This window comes from Balaenoptera ricei, chromosome 11 (assembly GCF_028023285.1).
Source record: "Balaenoptera ricei isolate mBalRic1 chromosome 11, mBalRic1.hap2, whole genome shotgun sequence".
Lineage (NCBI taxonomy): Eukaryota > Metazoa > Chordata > Mammalia > Artiodactyla > Balaenopteridae > Balaenoptera > Balaenoptera ricei.
Window position 1 is genome coordinate 41,588,720 of NC_082649.1, and position 20,799 is coordinate 41,609,518.

Genomic DNA, 20,799 nt, shown 5'->3' on the forward strand with positions numbered 1-20,799 from the left:
TGGGCTAATTATTGCAGATTTCAAGGAGGAGATGCTATATGAAGCTTGCGGTTATAGAAGGTTTCATGTTGTGTTAGAGGAAAGGCATATGGTAAACTAAATCCCACATCTCAGCTTTTGAACTTGCCATGACTTACTCTTCCTAAGTTCCCATCTATCCGTACACAGAAGTAGTTGTCCTACCTACATAAGATTTTTTTGTTTGGGTTCTAAGAAATAAAGTTTATAAGCATGTAGCTAATGCTTGGTTCAATAAATATAGCTTTTTTGGTTCTTGTTATTAGTCTTTGAAATTCACAAGTACCCCCCCCCCCCACCAAATATTTAAGTACTTATCAGTTTTTGGTCTCTAATGTGAATGAACGCATTATGAAAGGAATTCTTTTCCATGTGAGTTTGCTGGTGCTCTTAGCTAATTCTCACGTGTGTAGCTGTCTTAGCTACCTATGACCTGTCATGTGTAGAGCTCTTCCTAGTTCTAGTATACACCCCGCCTCCCTGCCCACCTCTCTCTCCTGTGGGAAAGATGTTTTAGACCTGGGGACAAAAGAACAAAAAAGATATGCTAACATCTGGGTGGGAAGAAGCCCCCTTCCCAAGCTTTATCTCCCTGAGTGACCATGACCATACCAGCTTCCGGTCCCAGAAAGTTTATTATAAAATAAAGAAGGGAAGTCTGAGAAAGATTCACTCGTCATAGAATTTCGGCAGCTCATTGCCCAAGATGACTCGATGGTCCACACCAGCGGCTGTGATCGTGACCAGGTAGATGACGCCCCCACTGGAGCCATCCCGGTTCATGGCCAGAGCAATAGCTGCAGAGGGTTTCAAGTTGCAGAGAGGAAGAGAGAATGGCTTAGCTTCAAATATCGTTTCCCTTCCCTCCGGTCCATATGCCTATGACCACTTTCAGACTTCAGAACCCATCTCCTAGAGATGCATATTTAGTGGTGGTCAACCAACTTTAAAAAAAAAAAAGTCTTCACATAATGTCCATGGTCTCAATACTCCTGCCATGATTGATTTCAAGTTATAAATAGATAAATAAGCAGCTCCCTAACCTTGAATATTTAACAATCGACTCTTATGAGCGGGCCCAAGCTAGCTCACCACTGGTTCTTGTGGTCACCCATAAACCTAGTCCTGGTTTATGCCTTTTATCCTGAAAGCCCATCTAGTTTAGCCTTTGTCCTGCCATCTCTCACTCTCAAAAGTGTCCCAGTTGGGACGTTTTCTCTCTTTTTTTTTTTTTTTTTTGGCCGTGCCGCATGGCTTGCGGGATCTTAGTTCCCCCACCAGGGATCCAACCCGGGCCTGGGGAAGTGAAAGCGAGGAGTCCCAACCACTGGACCGCCAGGGAATTCCCATTGGACATTTAATTAAATGGTCACCCACGTATTCCTATTCCTCATACTCTACCTCCTTCCCACATTTAACAACCCCTGCCCCAGGTACCCTTCCACTTGCTGAGTTACCATTCGTGGTGAAGCGCCTGCACTCCTCTGGGGACATGCCTGGTTTGTACGCCGCGTCCACGTAACCGTAGATATAGGTGCTGCCAGAGCCACCGATGGCAAAGGGCTGTCGAATCAGCATCCCTCCCATGGTCCCATATACCTGGGGGAGGCATCCTCAGGTCAGACTCTAGAAGCCTCCCTCCTCTGCTCACCACTGAGACAAGCAGGTGGTGTCCACACTCTGCAGTGAAGCCGCAGCATCTCATGCCCTTCTCCTTTGAGACTATCCTACATTTTCGAGGCAGTGTCTTTGGAACTCTTGGCGAGAATGCCATATGACCTCCATCTCCCTCTCTGCAGGAGAGGGGAACCCCAAGGGACGGAGGACATTGGGAGAGACTCACCTGGCCCCCTTCGCGTCGGTCCCAGCCTGCTACCATGAGATGTGCAGACAGGTCCTCCCGATATTTATAGGTGATATTCCTCACCACGTTTGCAGCAGCCAGAACAAGTGGGGGTTCCTCCAGTTCCATTCTAAAGGAAGGGTTAGGAATAGGCAGCAATATGATTTTCCTGAAGTTCCACCCTCCTGGGCCATTACCATCATCGCTGCCGGGGGAACACCCGAAACCTATAGCTGCAAGGATTCAAACTCTAGCTCCCCTCCCACATGTGCAGGGGAACCAGAGTCTCACATCACCCACTGGGAAGAAGGTTTCAATTGCTAATTGTTCTCCCTCCTTTACTCTGTCCCACCCCCAGCCCCCAATGACATAATTCTCCTGACTGCCAGAGCCCTGCCCATGTGGGTAAAAGCAGGTAAACTTTACTTCTGCCCTAATGACCTTGGTTTCCCCCAGGGTCACCACCTGATATTATGGTGGCCCACGTCCTAATCTTCTTCCCCACTATTTATATTAGGAGAGTGATTTGCAGTTTTTGAACTACTTTCACTCATATTTTTTGATTCTGGAAATAACCATCTGGTGAGGTAGGGTAGGTACTATTAGTTATCTCTACTCTACAGGTGTAGAAACCAGCTTCGAGAGATTCAAGTGCCAGTTCAACACTAATGAAAGCCGGAGGCAAAGCAAGAATTTTTCATTTTCCACAGCAGTGCTCCTGGAACAGGACTCTGTATAGGGGTTCACTGGTTGGGGGAACTCTAGGTGGTGTGGACTGGGGACCCCAAAACTTCATACCCATGGAGCTCCAGCTGGTAGGCAGCCATGTCTGCTATGGCCTGAGCATCAGCAGCCGAGCCAGAGAGAGCACAGTAGATGCGCTGGTGCAGGGGTGACAGCTTGTCAAACACTCGGTTCACCACCGCCTCTCTGTCAGGAAGGAGTCAAAAGTCATCAACGTTAGAGGTACTGATTTTTTACAAAATTTTATTGAAGTTTAGTTGATTTACAATGTTGTGTTAATTTCTGCTGTACAGCAAAGTGATTCAGTTATACATATACATATTCTTTTTCATATTCTTGTTCATTATGGTTTATCACAGGATATTGAATAGAGTTCCCTGTGCTATACAGTAGGACCTTGTTGTTTATCCATCCTATATATACTAGTTTGCATCTGCTCACCCCTAACTCTCAATGCATCCCTTCCCCACCCCCCTCCCCCTTGGCAACCACAAGTCTGATCTCTACGTCTGTGAGTCTGTTTCTGTTTGGTAGATATGTTCATTTGTGTCATACTTTAGATTCCACATATAAGTGATATCTTTTGGTATTTGTCTTTCTCTTTCTGACTATGCTTAATATGATAATCTCTAGGTCCATCCACGTTGCTGCAAATAGCATTATTTTATTCTTTTTTATGGCTGAGTAATAGTCCATTATATATATATATATATATATATATATATATATACACACACCACATTTTCTTTTTTTTTTAAATTTTTTATTGGTGTATAGTTGATTTACAATGTTGTGCTAGTTTCAGGTATACAGCAAAGTGAATCAGTTACATATATACATATATTCACTCTTTTTTTTTTTTTTTTTTTTTTTTTAGTATAAAGACAATCCTCAGAATGGGAGAACATATTTGCAAACGAAGCAACTGACAAGGGATTAATCTCCAAAATATAATGGCTCATGCAGCTCAATATCAAAAAACCAAATAACCCAATCAAAAAATGGGCAGAAGATCTAAACAGACATTTCTCCACATAAGACATACAGATGGCCAAAAAGCACATGAAAAGATGCTCAACATCACTAATTATTAGAGAAATGCAAATCAAAACTACAATGAGGTATCACCTCACACTGGTCAGAATGGCCATCAACAAAAAATCTACAAACAATAAATGCGGGAGAGGGGTGGAGAAAAGGGAACCCTCCTACATTGTTGGTGGGAATGTAAATTGCTACAGCCACTATGGAGAAGAGTATGTAGGTTCCTTAAAAAACTAAAGATAGAATTACCATATGACCCAGCAATCCCACTCCTGGGCATATACCTGGAGAAAAACATAATTCAAAAAGATAGATGCACCCCAATGTTCATGGTGTACCACGTCTTCCTTACCCGTTCCTCTGTCGATGGACATTTAGGTTGCTTCCATGTCTTGGCTACCGTAAATAGTGCTGCTATGAACATAGGGGTGCATGTATCTTTTCGAATTATAGTTTTGTCTGGATATATGCCCAGGAGTGGGATTGCTGGATCATATACAGAGTTGCCAAAATTTTTGATGTTCATCTTTCGGTGTTTCTCAAATTTATTTCATGAGAGAATGGCTTCAGAGTACATGAAATTTAATGCTTGGATTAAAGCAGGAAGCAAAGAATTGTCTCAAACAAATGAAACACTGCAAGTAATGATCAAAATTAGATTTATTTTCAGGCTTAGATTTTTATAATAAAACAAAAAATACTAAATTAAGCTAAGAATAATCTTCCCCTTTATTAATTTTTCTTGGTTATTAACCATCTTGAGGAAGTTATGTGTTCTATGGAACATAAAGTAAGTAATATTGATCTGATCCTGTATACTTATTTTGTATGTGAGGAAACTGGCCAGAAGGGAGAAAGACAAACTTAGTTCAACATGTGATGGATCAGAAACCAGAATATCTGCTTGGCAGGACCATCTTTTCTATCTCTAAACATAGATGGAAGGTGGGCCCCTGAAATTTCTATCTCCTAAACCCTTTTCAGACCCGATTCCGCGACTCCCGGGGACAGGCCACATTAGCATCCAGGCCCCAGATTCTTCTCCATGAATTCAGAGACCCAAATACCCACCCAATATCTTATCATAGTGGCCTTTCTGAAAGGTTCACTCAGTTTCTCCAATGCTTCAGTTTGCCAGTCTCTTTATGAATGGTTAAGAAAAATGTGCACTGGGGGCCATTAGCTTCCTTCCAAAAGTACACACCGGCACTGGTACTCACCCTGCAGACACCCGGGAATCAGATCCCACCACGACGCCCCCATCAAACTCTACCGCCATGATGGTTGTCTGCAGAGACACAGAGGATGGAACGTCAGAGCAGCAAGAGCCTTGATCCCTTCATGTTACAGATGAGGAAACATTCTCAGAATGGGGAGGCGACTGGCTCAAGGTTATACAGTAATTTAGCCCAGAGCTGACTCCCAGAATGGGATTTTTTTCTTCATCTTTCCATTTTCTCTCGTCTCTCCCAGCAGCAAGGGAATGTCAGAGCCTGGCAGTGGTATCACACAGAAAGAATGGCATCCCTAGAATCCTTTCCACTGTAAAGAGAGAGAGGTGGAATGAGGCTCCTAGGGGCATAAGTGCTCCCTTTGAGTTAAGGGCTAAGGGGGGGCACTTCCAAGTCCCGGTGACGCAGCTCCACAAATGAATTACCTCCGCATGCGCTTGTTGTGTGTACAGATGTGCTACAGACCTCCCCACGCAGAGAGTGACCGTGACCTTGGGAAACAAGCTCAAGCCCTTTTTTTGGGCCCACAGTCATCCACCCCACCACCCCTTAATCAGAAGTGAGCTCTTTCAGTTTACTGAACAACACAAAACATCTCAGTGGTCAGTGGTTAGCATGGCCACGTGTCAAGGAAGGAGGAAAGCAGCAAGAAACACATGGGACAGTTTAAAATAGAGGTCTCATTTAAGGATTTCTTATCAAGAGGTAAACAGCCAGGGGAAGAGAGTAGCCAGGGAAAGAGATCTGTACCAAAAGAGGATTTGATTGGGGAGTTTGAGCTGACTTTTTCAGGTCAAGAAAAGAAATTAAACAAAAGAATTAAGGAAGAGTGAAGGAGGATAAAGCTACATTTTTTTACTCCTGTTGAACTGGAAAGAGCCTTAAAGATCCTACAAATGAAGAAACTGAGTCATAGAGAACGCAAAAGACTTGTCCAAGGTCACACAGGACTAAAACCCAGGTCTAGCTCCCATGCTTTGTTTTGACTTCTACTTCTTACTTTTCACTGCTCATCTGGCAGTGAGGAGAGATATTCTAATTTATAAATGGTTTTACGGCTATACTTCTCACCACTCCATAAGTTACTCTGGCCTCCAGGGATGTTGGCCGAGTGTTCATTTTGACATACTGATTCATCATGAATAGCACAGCAGAGAACAGGGGCAACCCCATCCAAGAGGTTATTCCTATATAACAAAGCTGCCCCAAAGCTAAGCTTGGTGGCAGTAGTTTGAGAGCAGAAGCCGGCCTGCCTTGGGCTGCCATCTGCCCCAGGGGTCCAGCCTTGGCAAAAGTCGTCCAGCACGTTGTGGAGGTGGGTGGGGAAGACATGGGGAAGGGAGCACGGTGGCACCTGGGCCAAGGAGGAGCCTTCCTGGGCCAGGCTGGGGAAGGTCACCTCCAGCTCACATGGAACCCCCATTATCAGTGCTGGGGCTATGAGTTACCCACGGGCTAGTTTATCAAAGGTCTGTGTGATGCGTCCCTTCTCAATCAGTGCCCATACTCCCCTCTCTCAAGTGCTGTCCTACTTAACCCAGGGCACCGTTTCCTTTTCTCTGTGCACCTTCTCTAACCCCCTCCCTTGATTTAACCAGGCGCTCTCTCTAGCCCAGAGTGAAAGCGAAAGCGCTTTAGGGCAGCTTCTCCTTAACGCTTCCAGCTCAGAGCCAAAGCACCCCTTCTCCACCTGCCTCCCGTGCCCAGTCCCTTCGCGGACCCGTAGACGACCCCTTCAGAATACAGACGCCCGTGTTCATTTCGGGATGTGAGCAGTGGCGGCTACAAGCTATCTCCCCACTCTTGTTAGTCTCCAAATTCACTCTTTGGCGCTTCCAGGGTCCCCCTATCGCTCCATTTCCTCCACCCCTCCGCTAACCCTCAAGCCCAGACTCATTACCCCGGTGTGGACTTCTCTGGCCCGGGGTAAGTCTCCGGTGGGTGCTCCCGCCCGCAGCATCCCGGCGCCGCGCTCCTCGCCGCCTGGGGCACTGGTTTGCGACCTGGGACAGCGCGCTGCTCGCTGCCTACAGCTCCGCCCCTTCTCCACGCCCGCCAGGGGGCGCCCGGGTCCATGCCGCGAGGCTTCGTATCCGGGCGCTAACTTGCGCGGGGCAGAACTGCCCGGAGATAGATGACGTAGAAACCCCACCCAGAGGCTGGAGTGAGAAAGTCGCGACAAGTGGATCCCGCAAGTGGAGGTGAGGACAGGAGGGTCGGGTGTTGGGAATGGAGAAGGTGGGGCACCAGGGCTTGCTCCCCTAAACATCGGATCTGATGTCGACGCCCTCCCCCCCACATAGTCCGGGCGGACCGCCTTCGGAGTGGGCGGGTCTGGAGAGCCGGAGACGCTTTCGTTTTCCCTTTAGCGTAAACCGCTCACTTCAGGCCGGCGCCGGCAGGCTCGGTGGGTTCCCGGGACTTTCCGAAGCCCCGCCCCGGCTCGCCCTGCTCCCTCCCCGCCGCGGTCCGGGCGTCCGCCCTGCTACGACTCCGACAGCTTCCAGAGACTCCGTCCCGGCGAGGACGGCGAGAGTCCCAGGACCCGGGCCGGCCTCGAACCGCGCGCGCCCATGGCCTGCTCGGAGTCCCCCGCTCCCTGCGGGTGTCTCCGCCTCTCCCGAGCCTCCCTCGCGTGCCTGGGGACAGCGCTGCTGCTCCTCGCCGACTGGATGCTGCTCCGGCTGGCGCTGCCCCGAATAGCCTCCCTGCTGGTACCCCCTGCGCTGCCGCTGCTCCGGGTCTGGGTGGCGGGCCTGAGCCGCTGGGCGGTGCTGTGGCTGGGAGCCCGAGGCGTCCTCGGGGCAGCGCTGGGCTTCCGGAGAGAAAGCGCAGGAGTCCGGGGATGGCTGGCTGCTTTGGAGCCGCTGGCGGCGGTGCTGGGCTTGGCCCTGCCGGGACTTGCCTCGTTCCGAGAGCTGGGCCCGTGGGGAGCCCCCAGGGACGCTGACAGCACCCGGCCACTGCACTGGGGAAGTCGCCTGGACGCCTTTGCGCTCAGCTACACGGCGGCACTGCCTGCGGCCGCCCTGTGGCATAAGATCAGGAGCCTTTGGGTGCCAGGAGCTCACGGCGCTTCTGGAGTGGCGGTGCGCCGGCTTCTAGGCTTCCTGGGCCCAGAGAAAGAACGCCTCCCGCTCATTCTGGCCCTGTTGGTACTCTCCTGTCTTGGTAAGGGGGATGCAGGGGGAGAGGGACGAGGCTAGAGGACTGGGAAGGAATCGAGAGTAATGGTCAGTGAGATAGATTGGTATGAGTTCTCGGAAATGTGGATGAGGGGAAGGGGACCCAGCTCAGGTCTTGAGAAGAGCCCCCACTCCCCACCCCAGTGGAGAGGGAAGAGCCCTGTACTGGGTAGGAGTCAGGAGTCCTGGACTCCAGGGCTGCCCCGGGCGTTGTTTCACTGGCCACCTTGGACAAGGCCTTTCCTCTGGGGCAGCCCATCCTATGATCCCTAGGCTTCCTCATTCAACCTCTAAAGGTCTGGTGGGGCCACAGGGTTTTGAGTTCCCAGGTGGCCCGTTTAGGTGTAGATTGTGTCTTTCTGCCACTGCCCTCCAGGATTATGGGCAAAGGTGAAAGGAGGGTGGGCCGGGGGCCGTCTGGTTAGAGCTGACCTGCTTAGACTTGATATTTCTCTCCCTCCCCAGGGGAGATGGCTGTTCCATTCTTCACGGGCCGTTTCACGGACAGGATTCTACATGACAGGACAGGCGCTGCCTTCACTCGAAACATAACTCTCATGTCTGTCCTCACCATAGCCAGGTCTGGGGGCTGAAGTTGGAAGGCTGGGGATGGGGGAACCCTGAAAAAGAGGGAGTTGAAAGTTGGGGCTACCGTCCAGAGTGCATTTCTGGGGGGCCCCCTGACCATGCCCGGCCCTCCTTCTCTGTCTCCCTCTAGCGCAGTGCTGGAGTTCACGGCTGATGGAATCTACAACAGCACCATGGGCCGCGTGCGCAGCCACCTGCAGGGAGAGGTGTTTCGGGCTGTCCTGCGCCAGGAAACAGAGTTTTTTCAAAAGAACCAAACAGGTTTCTCATGAAACTCTTCACTATCCGTCCACTTACTGTTTATATCCCCATACATCTTTTTACTTATAACCTTGATCCTTCTCTCACACGTAAACGTCGTCATGTCTTATTCTTGACGTACCTCAAGAGCAAAATACATATACTCCTTACCTTCAGAAAAACCTAGTGTTTCCATCCAAGATTTTCCCACAGATATATCCCTCTGTGTGTATTTAGATAGAAATGACAGGAATTTCAAACCTGGAAATTTTGAGGTCACAGAGTCCAACCACCTCGTTTTACAGAGAAGGGAACTGAGGCCCAGACCCTAAATGCCAACACTTGCATAGACACGTATGGATAGAGATGAACTTGGGAATAGAAGCCATCTCTTGATTCCCAATCCAGGACTTGCTACAGTTTCCTGGACTGCTTTCTAGCAGCACCTTCGTTTTTCTCCAGCTCTGTTATATGATCAGTTTAAGTTTTTCCTGCCTATGTGCAGGGGATATACAAGTTCTTTAGAGAACAGAAATCTGTCAGAGAATTAGAAATTCACAAGGGCATCAATTTCTTTAGAGTTAAAAGGAAGGTCTTTGGCTAGGCTTTTCCTCTGGAACCCATTCTCCTTGAGTTGAGATTCCAAGCCTCCCTAAACCACTGACCTTGTTTTCCAGACCTTCTTAGAACCCCTCCCCCTGGCACCCTGGCTCATTGCCAGTCCTTCCCATCACTCTGAGCTTCTCACTCACTCACTCTCTTCTCCTCAACCCTTGGCAGGTGCCATCACATCTCGGGTCACAGAGGACACGTCCACCATGAGTGAGTCTCTGAGTTCGCAGCTGAGCCTCTTGCTGTGGTACCTTGGGCGTGGACTGTGTCTCTTGGGGCTCATGCTCTGGGGGTCCCCGTCCCTCACCATGGTCACCCTGCTCGCCCTGCCACTACTTTTCCTTCTGCCTAAGAAGCTGGGAAAATGGCACAAGGTATGTCCAGGGAGTTGCCTCAACCTATACTGACCCTCATTGCCCAGACTTGGTGGGCTCTCCTCACAGATTTCTTTCCTGGCACCTTCGCTGATTCTTCATCTTTTTGAAACTCCTTGTCCATGTTCCTGGATTTCTCAGTGTCGATCTTCACATTCTCTGTGTCTTCTAACGTCTGCCTACAATCTGTCTTTAAGCATATGATCACCGAGGTTGGGATTAACATATACGTACTACTATATATAAGATAGATAAGTAACAAGGATCTACTGTATAGCTCAAGGAACTCTACTTGATACTCTGTAATAGCATATATACGAAAGAACTCTGGAAGAGAATAGATACATATGTATGTATAAATAAATCACTTCGCGGTATACCTGGAACTAACATAATATTGTAAATCAACTATACTCCAATATAAAATGAAAACTAAAAAAAGGAATATGATCACTAGTCTCAAGAATATGATCCTCTATGACCCTTCTGAGTCATTTTCCTCTTCTCTGTATCTCTTTAGTATCCGTGGGGGATATAGCTGTGTCCCTTTCTCTTCTGTCTCTCTGCCCTTTCTCACCTTTAATCTCTAATTGGATAACTCAGGTCCTAGTGTCCCTTATGGTTTGCCAACCACGTGTGACATCTCTTGTCCATGTCTCCACAGGTGCTGGCAGCACAGGTGCAGGAATCTCTGGCAGAATCCAGCCAGGTGGCCATTGAGGTGCTGTCAGCTATGCCTACCGTCCGGAGCTTTGCCAACGAAGAGGGTGAGGCCCAGAAGTTCAGGCAAAGGCTGCATGAAATGAAGACACTCAACCAGAAGGAGGCCCTGGCCTACGCGGTCAACCTCTGGACCACCAATGTGAGCACCTGGGGATGAATGCCTATTCCCTGGTCCCCAAGATGCTTCAGTGCCATTCCCTGTCCCATGACCCTGCTCCACACTCTTCCTCCGCTGGGCAATGGTGGGTTCAGTGTCTGTATCCCAGCAACCAGAGGCTCCATGACCCCACTCAGTGTTCCTAACCCCCTCCCTCTTTTCAGGCATGCTAGATGGCTTCCTTTCCCTAGGGTGCACAAAATCTCCCCGACCCCCTTTGTAGGAAAGTGCCAAGTCTTCCAGTCCCAGGGCCTTCCTCTGCCTCATGGGGGTTGCTCAGGGAGCTATATATTCCTGCACCTGGGCCTGCTTCATGCCGGAACTATGCGGATGTACTCCTGAGAGCCATGGGAATAGCGGAAGCCAAGGATGCGGGGCATCTTGTGATGTAATTGACAGAGAACTAGATCAGCGATCAGAAGTTCCTGCCTTGATGCTGCCACTTACTAGCTCTGGGACCACGGGCTATTAACTTACTTTCTCTGAGACTTTTTTCTCATTTTAAAAAATGGGAGTAATATAACCTAGTTTATAGGGCTCTTGATATGAATATGAAATGACATTACATTCATGAAAGCCTTTTGTGAAGAGCAAGATGCTCCCCAAACAGGGCGCTACTGGTGATGGTGATGGTGATAATTGACTTCTATCATGGGTAACCGAGTGAGACTCCATGGGATGCTATGGTTCATTCTTTAATACCTATTGAACCCCCTGAGTTACTTGGGGAAAGGGGACGCTATCTCTCCTTAATGTTAATGATTCTGGTTCTTTGCACCAGAATTTTAGATTTTCCTTCCACAGTCCCTTTTCTCTGTGGTCTCCACAGATCTCAGGATTGCTGCTGAAGGTGGGAATCCTGTATTTCGGTGGGCAGCTGGTGACAAGTGGGTCTGTAAGCAGTGGGCTTCTGGTCACCTTTGTTCTTTACCAGATCCAGTTCACCACAGCTGTTGAGGTGAGGTCCTTCCGTTCTTACTCCCCAGTGCTTTTCCTTCCCCTGTGCCATCACCATCTGAGTCAATTTCCTTCCCTCCTTTGCCCTTCTCACATCACATAATCCTGGTAACAGATTGGGTCCCTCCCATCCCCTGCCTCACTATTCATACCTCCCCTCCAGGTACTGCTGTCCACCTATCCCAGGGTACAGAAGGCTGTGGGCTCTTCAGAGAAAATATTTGAATACCTGGACCGGATCCCTCGCTGCCCAGCCAGTGGTGTGTTCACTTCCTTAAAGTTGCAGGGCCTCGTCCAGTTCCAGGGTGTCTCCTTCGCCTACCCAAACCGTCTAGATGTCCCAGTGCTGCAGGTACAACCTACCAATCCCTGTATTCTACCAACCTCACCCTCAACTCGAGCACCCTAAATTTTCTCCCTGCCTTCAACCTGCTTAGCACCAGGTTTAGACAGAGCCTCCCTCACCCTTCAAAGGCAAAGTCGAGATCACGCGTTCCACAAAACTGCCCCCAAGCTCAAGGACCAGGCTGGATTTCCAAGAAGAATGGAAGAGGAGGCTCTCAGGGAGAAGGCTCTCCTATCCTAAGGCGTCATGGAAGCAAAAGCTGTGTCTCCAGTCTTCCTTTTTCTTTCCATCTGTAGTTTGGAATGTGATTTTTTTCTTTTTTTTCATGCTATCTGAGATTGAGTGTGTGGCACAGTGGTGCTTAGTCTTTGCCTTTGTGTTTGTTTCATCTTCCATCTCTACTCCATGGGGAGGTGTCTGTGCATGTGGAAGGGGAGTAGTTGCTGTACTTCCGCATTTTCCTCCTTTCTTCTCTGGGGGAAGACATTGACAAGACAACGTAACAAGACAATGACTGACAGGTCTCAAGGTTAGGGGCCTCCGGCTGCCTCTTAGTGTGTGTGATTCTGTGGCTTCCAGGGTCTGACGTTCACCCTTCGTCCTGGTGAGGTGACGGCGCTGGTGGGGCCCAATGGGTCTGGGAAGAGCACAGTGGCTGCCCTGCTGCAGAATCTGTACCAGCCCACCGAGGGGCAGGTGCTCCTGGACGGGGAGCCCCTTCCCAAATATGAGCACCGCTACCTGCACAGACAGGTGAGCAAGAAGATGGCATGGGGGAGGGCAGGGAGCCTCAAGTCAGAAGAGCATTCTTACCGAGCGCTCTGAACAGAGTGTTAGGAGACCTTAGGTGGAGGTGAGCGTGCGGTCAGGAGAGAGGCCGTGTAATTTTGTGATATGCTTCCAATAGAGATTCTCAGTCTTCAATCTCTAGAGAACCACACTCCTGTGTTCCTTGTTCTATGACTCTGCATCGTATTTTGTCCCAGGTGGCTGCTGTGGGACAAGAGCCACAGCTATTTGGAAGAAGCTTGAAAGAAAATATTGCCTATGGCCTGGTCCAGAAGCCAACCATGGAGGACATCACAGCTGCTGCAGTGGAGTCTGGAGCCCACGGTTTCATCTCTGTACTCCCTCAAGGCTACGACACAGGTGCTCTCTCCACTCACATCACCACCCAGACATCTTCACCTTCCTTGTAACCGCAGTAGCCTTGCCTTGATTCCTTAGCTCCCCCCACCCCACTGACATCAATTTGAAGTTGTAAGATCTTGTTCCTATGGCTCTTTCATCCTCATGTCCTCAGAACTCCTTTACCTTCCTAGAACCTTCCCTACCTTGCTGCATCCATCAGTCCTTGGTGTGCGTGTACATGTGTGTGTGCATGCGCACACATGGGTGCACATGTGCTTATTCAGCTCTCACCTTGGCCCTTGTCTCTGCAGAGGTAGGTGAGGCTGGGGGCCAGCTGTCAGGGGGTCAGCGACAGACAGTGGCCTTGGCTCGAGCCTTGATCCGGAAACCATGTGTACTCATCCTGGATGATGCTACCAGTGCCCTGGATGCAAACAGCCAGTCCCGGGTAAGAGAATCATCTTCTTAATGCCTATTTCCCATCCAGTCCTCCTTCCTTCTCTCATCCTTTGTTATTATACTAACATCATAATTCTCCAAACTGGTCCTTGCAATTCTCAGTTCCCATTAGCTTCTCCCCAAGATGCCTAAAACCAGTTAAAAGAGATGATCTACAGACCCTGAATCTGTGAAGCCAAACATAAGCAAAAGACCATCCTCATAATACTAATATGAATTGAAATTTTACTATGTGCTGGACGTGCTGGATGGCCCTTAACATGTAGTCTCTTGCTCACTTATTCATCGTGAATGCTTGTGAGCTGGGTGTTGTTATCCTCATCCAACAGATGATAAAACGGAGGCTAAGAGAGGTTGAATAACATGCTCACTGTCATTCAGCTATTGAATAGCAGAGCCTGGACCCCAATTCAAGTCTGCCTGACTTGAATGCTCATGCTTTTTACTAGTAAGTTATATTTCCTTAAAAGAGAATATAAAAATTAGAGAGGAGAGACTCTTCAATACCCTTCACTCTTTTCTTATGGGATTCACCCTAGGGCTCTTTCTTTCATTACATTTTTTTTTTTTTTAATTTTTGTTGGAGTATAGTTGATTTACAATGTTGTGTTCATTTCAGGTTTACAACAAAGTGAATCAGTTATACATATACATATATCCACTCTTTTTTTTTTTTTTTGGATTTTTTTTTTCCCGTATAGACAATTACAGGGTACTGAGTAGAGTTCCCTGTGCTATATAGTAGGTTCTTATTAGTTATCTATTTTATATACAGTAGTGTGTGTATGTGAATCCCAATCTCCCAGTTTAGGACTCTTTCTTTTATTCCACCGTTGCCACCTCATGTAAACAGCCCTTCACAAATCAAAGGTTTGACAGAGAAGCACCCAGAAGGAGAATCTTCAATTTCCTTGGGGTTATTGGCAGAGGTGGCAATGATCCTGGCGAGGTCTGTCCCAGCTCTGGAAACACAGATGTCTCCCTGAGCTGGGAGTGGTCCCCTGGTCTGACAGAGTGTATGTTTTTTCTCAGGTGGAGCAGCTCCTGTATGAAAGCCCTGAGCGGTGCTCTCGGTCTGTGCTTCTCATTACCCAGCGCCTCAGCTCATTGAAGCAGGCTCACCACATCCTCTTTCTGGAAGGAGGCACCATCATTGAGGCGGGAACACACCAGCAGCTCATGGCGAATGAGGGACGCTATTGGACCATGGTTCAGGCTCCTGGTGGGTCAGGTGCTCCAGAAAAAGACTCCTCAGACCCGCACACTCCATCTCCGTCCCTTTTTCCCTCCTCTCTATAGTGGAGAGTTTGAGAACAAAGGTCTTACCAGAGTTGCAGAATGGGCAGCTGCTACTGGGAGTGGTGACATTCTAAAACATAACCCTTGAGGTGATGCCTGAAATTTTGCCATGAGTGTTAGTTGCTCTCCAAGCTCCTCTTGGTTATACAGATTTCCTGGAAGAAAACAGGCTTTAGAACTCCTTAGTGTAACTGGGTTTGGAGCCAGGGTTGGTGTGGCTAGCATAAGAAATATTTAGAATACACAGAAAGGGAGGGTCAGCTCCTTTTCAACCTGACCCGAGGCATATGCTGGCCCATAAATACCCTGTGGTTTCTTGATATTTATAATAAAATTGGTGTCTTGTACTGTGGTTTCTCGTGTTTTCAGTGGACCAAATGGCCCATCGACCATTGCAGTACCATATTCAGGAGCTGGGTCCCTCCCTCCTTCAGCATCCTCAGTGTTTCCCAGCCCTAAGTGTGCCATCTTCTCCCTTAAGTTTTCTGTTTCCTATGGTTGCCCCCTTCACTTCTCCATCCCCCTGTGCCCGACCCCAAGGATGAGCCAGACAGGGGGATACAGTGCCCTTCAAGGCACCAGCAGCTTCAGTGCCTCAGAGCCCGGAGGTGGAGGATGGAGGATGAGCACGTCTAGAGAAAGTTCACCACCTCGTTCGCTCGCCCACCCCAGTCCTTTACAGCAGGGCTCGCCCGGTTCTGCAGTGGCACCTGCCCCGGTTACTCAGCGTAGTGGGCGGGGTGGTCTAGTAAATCTCTTCCATTCAGGGAGGGCCGTGGTAGTGTGACGTCAACAGTTGCCGGGCAGATTAGGCCAACTCAGGTTGCAAGGAGAGGCGGGTTTTAGAGACGTTGAACACGACAGTGCTCAGTCAAGCAAGAATTACGCGAGTAGGTGCGGGCAGAAAGGGCAGTTCTTGTGGGTGGCTACAGGTCAGGGAGACCGTTGAACCGGGAGAGGCCCTAGGAGGGACCAGGTCGAAGGATTCAGAGGCTGCACCCTCTCCTTGGTGCTCCCTTCCCCCCACACGCTGCGGGTGTATTCTATTGCCGGTCTCCCCAAGACCTGTCTGTCCTCAAGACTCAGTGCCCCCACGTACTCCTATCCCTCCCCTACTTTTATAAAGCGATGCTCCTAGGCACAGCCCTCCCCCATTCCGGATTTGAAACTGCTCCCAGGTTCTCGCTGACTTCCAGATTTCTGGTTAAGGCTACGCTTTTGATGCTATGACCCCTGCCCACCCCATAACTGTCCCCGGAGGATGCCCCAGCCTGTCGGTGTCTCTTACAGTAACCTCATCGCCCAGGGAGCTTTCGAGCTGCTCGCTCTCTTTCTTCCTTTCTTCTGGCAGTCTATCACCCCCGTTTCCCTAATTTCCATGAAGGCGGAGCAGAGAAGCCTGTCCCCAACATAATACTCCTGGTCCCCATACGCCCACCGGACACTTCTCAGGAAGGGCAGGGGGATGTGGAAAAAATTCTGGTTCCCTCCCCTTAAGGCTTCGGGCTTTCGCTTTCACTTCCTCCTTCGAGAGCCTCCAGATCTCCGGGTGCTGGGCGGTCATGGCGCTGCTGGACGTGTGCGGAGCCCCCCGCGGGCAGCGGGAGGACTGGGCTTTCCCTCACGCGGGAAGCCGGCAGCGCTCGGACCCCGGTCACTACAGTTTCTCTCTGCGGTCTCCGGAGCTCGCCCTCCCCCTGGGAATGCAGGTCAGGGCTGTAAGAAAATCCCGTGGGAGGCAGGCAGGAGGGAGCAGAGTAATGGAGGGTCTGCCTTGAGACTGTCCGGAGGCGGGGAAATGCGGAGGGGGCCATCCTTTAGTCTAGCAGAGCCATGTCCAGGGTCTAGGGCCAGAGCCAGGGAAGAGGCCACGTGGGACTTGGGGGTTGGCCGTCTGAGGGTTAGGAGGTGCAGATTAGGACAAAGAGGGAGAGGTGAGCGGGGAGGGGGCTCCCATCGGGAGACCAGAGAGCTTTCCTGCTGGTTCTCCATCACAAACAAATCACGAAGCTTTTCTCATAGGCCTATCCTATGATACAGGGGCTGTGTAGTGTCTTGCAAAACCTATGAACTCGAGCGTTTAGCCTGGACTCAGCCACTCACAGTTGTGTGCCTTGGATCAAGTCCCTTAGTCTAGGTCTTGGGTCTCTCTTCTGTAAAATGGGGATAATATTCATAAAACGTTTTTCCTGAGGGTTAAATGACCTATGAATGGAAAACCATTACAGTCACCCTTAATATGTTTAGTTATGGTGCCACTTATTTTATTTTATTTTTTCATGTCTATTGTGCTGGCATATGGAAAAGGTTGGAGTCATGGCCTCTTCTTTTCTTTCTCCCAAACCATTTCCTTGTAGAGCTGGGTTATTAACTGTTTCATTTGTTGGTGGTTGGAGAATTTCTGCATATCTCCTTCCTCTAAATTCCTTTCCTGGAGCGTCCAGCTTCAGAAGTTTTCAGTGGCCCTTTCTCTGCCTTTTCTGTCTCCTTAGCCCACTGAATTCTTCCGGTCCCTGGGTGGGAATGGAGAAAGGAACATTCAGATCGAGATGGCTCATGGCACGACCACGCTGGCCTTCAAGTTCCAGCATGGGGTGATTGTGGCCGTGGATTCTCGGGCCTCGGCCGGGAATTACATTGGTGAGTGTGTGTTCTCCAGCTGGCAGAATCTGGGGAGCTGGGCCCTCCTCTCAGCAGGAGCCCAACATCTACACCAAAGTGGGACCAGATATTGATTTAGGACACACAGGGAGAGCTGTGGGGTCATTCCTCCTCTCCCCAAACTCCATCTTCTTCCAGCCACATTAACGGTGAACAAGGTGATTGAGATTAACCCTTACCTGCTTGGTACCATGTCTGGCTGTGCAGCTGACTGTCAGTACTGGGAGCGTCTGCTGGCGAAGGAGTGCAGGTAGGCCTGGCCCCTTACCTCCCTTCTAAGCCTGGATTCTGCATCTTCCAGATCACTGCTCCTAACCGCCCCCAGCATCTTAGTGCTAATGTCGTATTTCACAAAACAGCCTTTTGGTGATTAAAAACCTTCTCCCAAATCTCAGCCTGTGCTCCTGCCAAGAAGCCAGATCATTTGTCAGTTATCAATATTTAGCACCGACACCATCGCCCCTGGTGGGATCCTATCATTTACTGGGATTTCTTTTTTTAAATTTATTTATTTATTTTTGGCTGCATTGGGTCTTCGTTGCAGTGCGCGGGCTTCTCTCATTGAGGTGGCTTCTCCTGTTGCAGAGCACGGGCTCTAGGCGAGTGGGCTTCTGTAGCTGTGGCATGCAGACTCAGTAGTTGTGGCTCGAGGGCTCTAGAGCGCAGGCTCAGTAGTTGTGGCGCACGGGCTTAGTTGCTCCGCTGCATGTGGGATCTTACTGGACCAGGGCTCGAACACGTGTCCCCGGCATTGGCAGGCAGATTCTTAACCACTGCGCCACCAGGGAAGTCCCTACTGGGATTTCTTTATGTGGTTTTGATGACTTCCCTGGTGGTCCAGTGGTTAAGACTCCATCTTCCAATGCAGGGGGCGCAGCTTCCGTTCCTGGTAGGGAACTATGCTCCCACATGCCGCACAGCCCAAAAATAAAGAAAAGTTAATTCTATATAAATTCCAAATCTTTCCCCATCCTTAGATCCTACAAAACCACTCCTTTCAAATGCTTATCTCTTCAATCATTTTCTGCCCATCAAGTGGGCTGCTAGGAGGGCTAGCCTTCTCCTGTCACCGCTAAGTCCTCTCCTGGAACCACCCTGTCCTCACCCAGGCTGTACTATTTGCGGAATGGCGAGCGTATCTCTGTGTCTGCAGCCTCCAAACTGCTCTCCAACATGATGTGCCAGTACCGGGGCATGGGCCTCTCCATAGGCAGCATGATCTGTGGCTGGGACAAGAAAGTGAGTCCCCTCCCTTCTCCATATTCCCACATGTGGATGAGAGGTCAGTTTCCCCACCGTACACTCCCACTCCCTCCCCTACAGGATACGTGGCACAGAGAACACTCGGTTATAGAACTGTTACCCACTGGCAATTTCTGGGTCTGGATGTGGACCATTGTTTCATAAGCTTGTCCCTTTGGATCAAATAGCTGATTCCAAGTTTGTTTTTCCTCCCTTAAGTTCTATGATTGTTCCCAAAGTGTTCTCCTAGTTCAAATGTTCCTGGGGTCAGCCTAAGTCTTTGGTCCACTTCTCATGGCTCACACTTGAATCTGGATGTTACCAACAACTTCCTCTTCACTTCCAACCTAGACCCTTCCTGCATCCTATAGGGTCCTGGACTCTACTATGTGGATGGAAATGGGACTCGGCTCTCCGGAAATATGTTCTCCACCGGTAGTGGGAACTCCCATGCCTATGGGGTCATGGATACTGGCTATAGACCTGACCTTGGCATTGAAGAGGCCTGTGACCTGGGCCGAAGGGCAATTGTTCATGCCACCCACCGAGACAGCTATTCTGGAGGCGTTGTCAATAGTAAGAGACCAATGCCCTCCTCCCCTGCCACGCCCCTGGGGAGGGAGAAAGAAGGGGGGTTGAGACTGGGAGACATGGGGGAGGCTGAGTGGCAGGGAGCAGGTTTTCAGAACCTGAAGGGGGCATTGCAATCCTCGTAATAAGGGCTTTGAGAGTGTGTGTTGCTGTTGTCGCCTTCAACATAACATCATTAGCAGGATCTTGCTGAAGGGAAGGTGACTCTGTTCTTTCTCCTTTGCCTGCAGTGTACCACGTGAAGGAGGACGGTTGGGTGAAAGTGGAAAGTACAGACGTCAGTGACCTGATGCACCAGTACCGGGAGGCCAGTCAGTAATGGTGGCAGTGGTGGACTTGGGGACCTGGGCCAGGTTACACCCCAGGAGAAAGAGGGGCCTGACCTGACCCAGAGATAGAGAACCAGGGGCCACTGGGAGGCAGCGTGGAGTTTATCCTTTTGTGTGTTCTCTGTCTCCATGAGTATCACCCCCAGCCCAACCTTCTGGGTGCCCCACTAAGCACAATAAAGGAAAACGGTTATAAAAGCCTCTGTGTTGTGGCCTTATGGGGGCTCTGGGCTGGGCTTGTTGGGAGGAGGGATCAGGAAATAAAGACAGACTTTTCCTGAGAAAAGAGACTCAAACCCCTACCTAAGAAATGGGGTCTCATCAAATATTTCTCTGGGCTTTCCTTCCACTTTCATCTCTCCAGGACCTCGGGAAGGTTCAACATTGTCTGTGGACACTTATGTGCAATTTAATTTAAGTTAGGCATACAACCTGGAGGCTCCTGTTTGGTCAGTTGTTAATGGTTTGGGTATCTGGGTGTAGTGCGCTTAGAACAACTGTTTTTGACTTTGTAAAGTAGAATGAACAAGCTTCCTCCTCACATGTGTGCGGTAATTGTAAACACGGTCCCATTTATCTCAAATAACCCCGTGGAGAGATTGGATATTACATGGAAAGATGGACGTTAGGGGTTCCATTTCATGATGGGTCACACTCCATTGCAAGATGACAAGACTGTGATTGAAGTGGAAGAGGAGATAAGGAGGACTCGCTGAAGTTGGAAATATGAGGAAAAGGTAACCAGGTTAGAAAGATGAGACAGAATGAGATTTTCTGAATCACGCTGGGACTTCAGGAAGGAGCAGGACACTGTCACCTCTCCAAGGAGAGTTCGTCAAAGGAAGAGCTTGTAAGTAGGAAGCAGCTGAACATGGAGCTCTTTCATTAGAGAGAGATCCTTAAAATCCCAGAATGGAAGGGGTTGGAGAAGTTATAGTAATCCCCTAACTTCAAATCTAAATTTGAAGTGACTCATGGTAGTCGTGCCAATAACATTTCAAAAGGGTGCATTGGAATCCACGTG

At 49.5% G+C, this 20,799-nt stretch overlaps 3 protein-coding genes across 6 annotated transcripts; 2 read left to right on the plus strand and 1 right to left on the minus strand.

The window, feature by feature from the left end:
- Nucleotides 1-634: 634 nt before the first annotated feature.
- PSMB9 (proteasome 20S subunit beta 9) lies at nt 635-7,151 on the minus strand. 2 transcript variants are annotated; one of them, XM_059938971.1, is made up of 6 exons: nt 6,782-7,144; nt 4,870-4,937; nt 2,660-2,791; nt 1,862-1,991; nt 1,476-1,617; nt 635-815 (listed from the first exon to the last, which is right to left on the minus strand). In XM_059938971.1, the coding sequence occupies exons 1-6, from the start codon at nt 6,839-6,841 to the stop codon at nt 688-690; spliced, it is 660 nt and encodes a 219-aa protein (XP_059794954.1). In that variant the 5' UTR covers nt 6,842-7,144; the 3' UTR covers nt 635-687. The 2 variants fall into 2 exon arrangements, with proteins under 2 accessions (XP_059794954.1, XP_059794955.1); XM_059938972.1 differs by lacking the exon at nt 1,476-1,617 and having other exon boundaries at nt 6,782-7,151.
- On the plus strand, nt 6,987-15,299 carry TAP1 (transporter 1, ATP binding cassette subfamily B member). 3 transcript variants are annotated; one of them, XM_059938968.1, is made up of 12 exons: nt 6,987-7,082; nt 7,251-8,052; nt 8,532-8,646; nt 8,785-8,915; nt 9,675-9,880; nt 10,545-10,742; nt 11,590-11,718; nt 11,881-12,069; nt 12,643-12,816; nt 13,050-13,212; nt 13,506-13,642; nt 14,686-15,299. In XM_059938968.1, the coding sequence occupies exons 2-12, from the start codon at nt 7,455-7,457 to the stop codon at nt 14,950-14,952; spliced, it is 2,307 nt and encodes a 768-aa protein (XP_059794951.1). In that variant the 5' UTR covers nt 6,987-7,082; nt 7,251-7,454; the 3' UTR covers nt 14,953-15,299. The 3 variants fall into 3 exon arrangements, with proteins under 3 accessions (XP_059794951.1, XP_059794953.1, XP_059794952.1); XM_059938969.1 differs by having other exon boundaries at nt 6,999-7,082; nt 7,270-8,052; XM_059938970.1 differs by lacking the exon at nt 7,251-8,052 and having other exon boundaries at nt 6,997-7,082.
- A 1,157-nt stretch (nt 15,300-16,456) lies between these two features.
- PSMB8 (proteasome 20S subunit beta 8) lies at nt 16,457-19,973 on the plus strand. Its single transcript, XM_059937530.1, has 6 exons — nt 16,457-16,661; nt 17,445-17,592; nt 17,752-17,863; nt 18,723-18,852; nt 19,227-19,431; nt 19,677-19,973. The coding sequence occupies exons 1-6, from the start codon at nt 16,515-16,517 to the stop codon at nt 19,763-19,765; spliced, it is 831 nt and encodes a 276-aa protein (XP_059793513.1). The 5' UTR covers nt 16,457-16,514; the 3' UTR covers nt 19,766-19,973.
- The last annotated feature ends 826 nt before the right edge of the window (nt 19,974-20,799 follow it).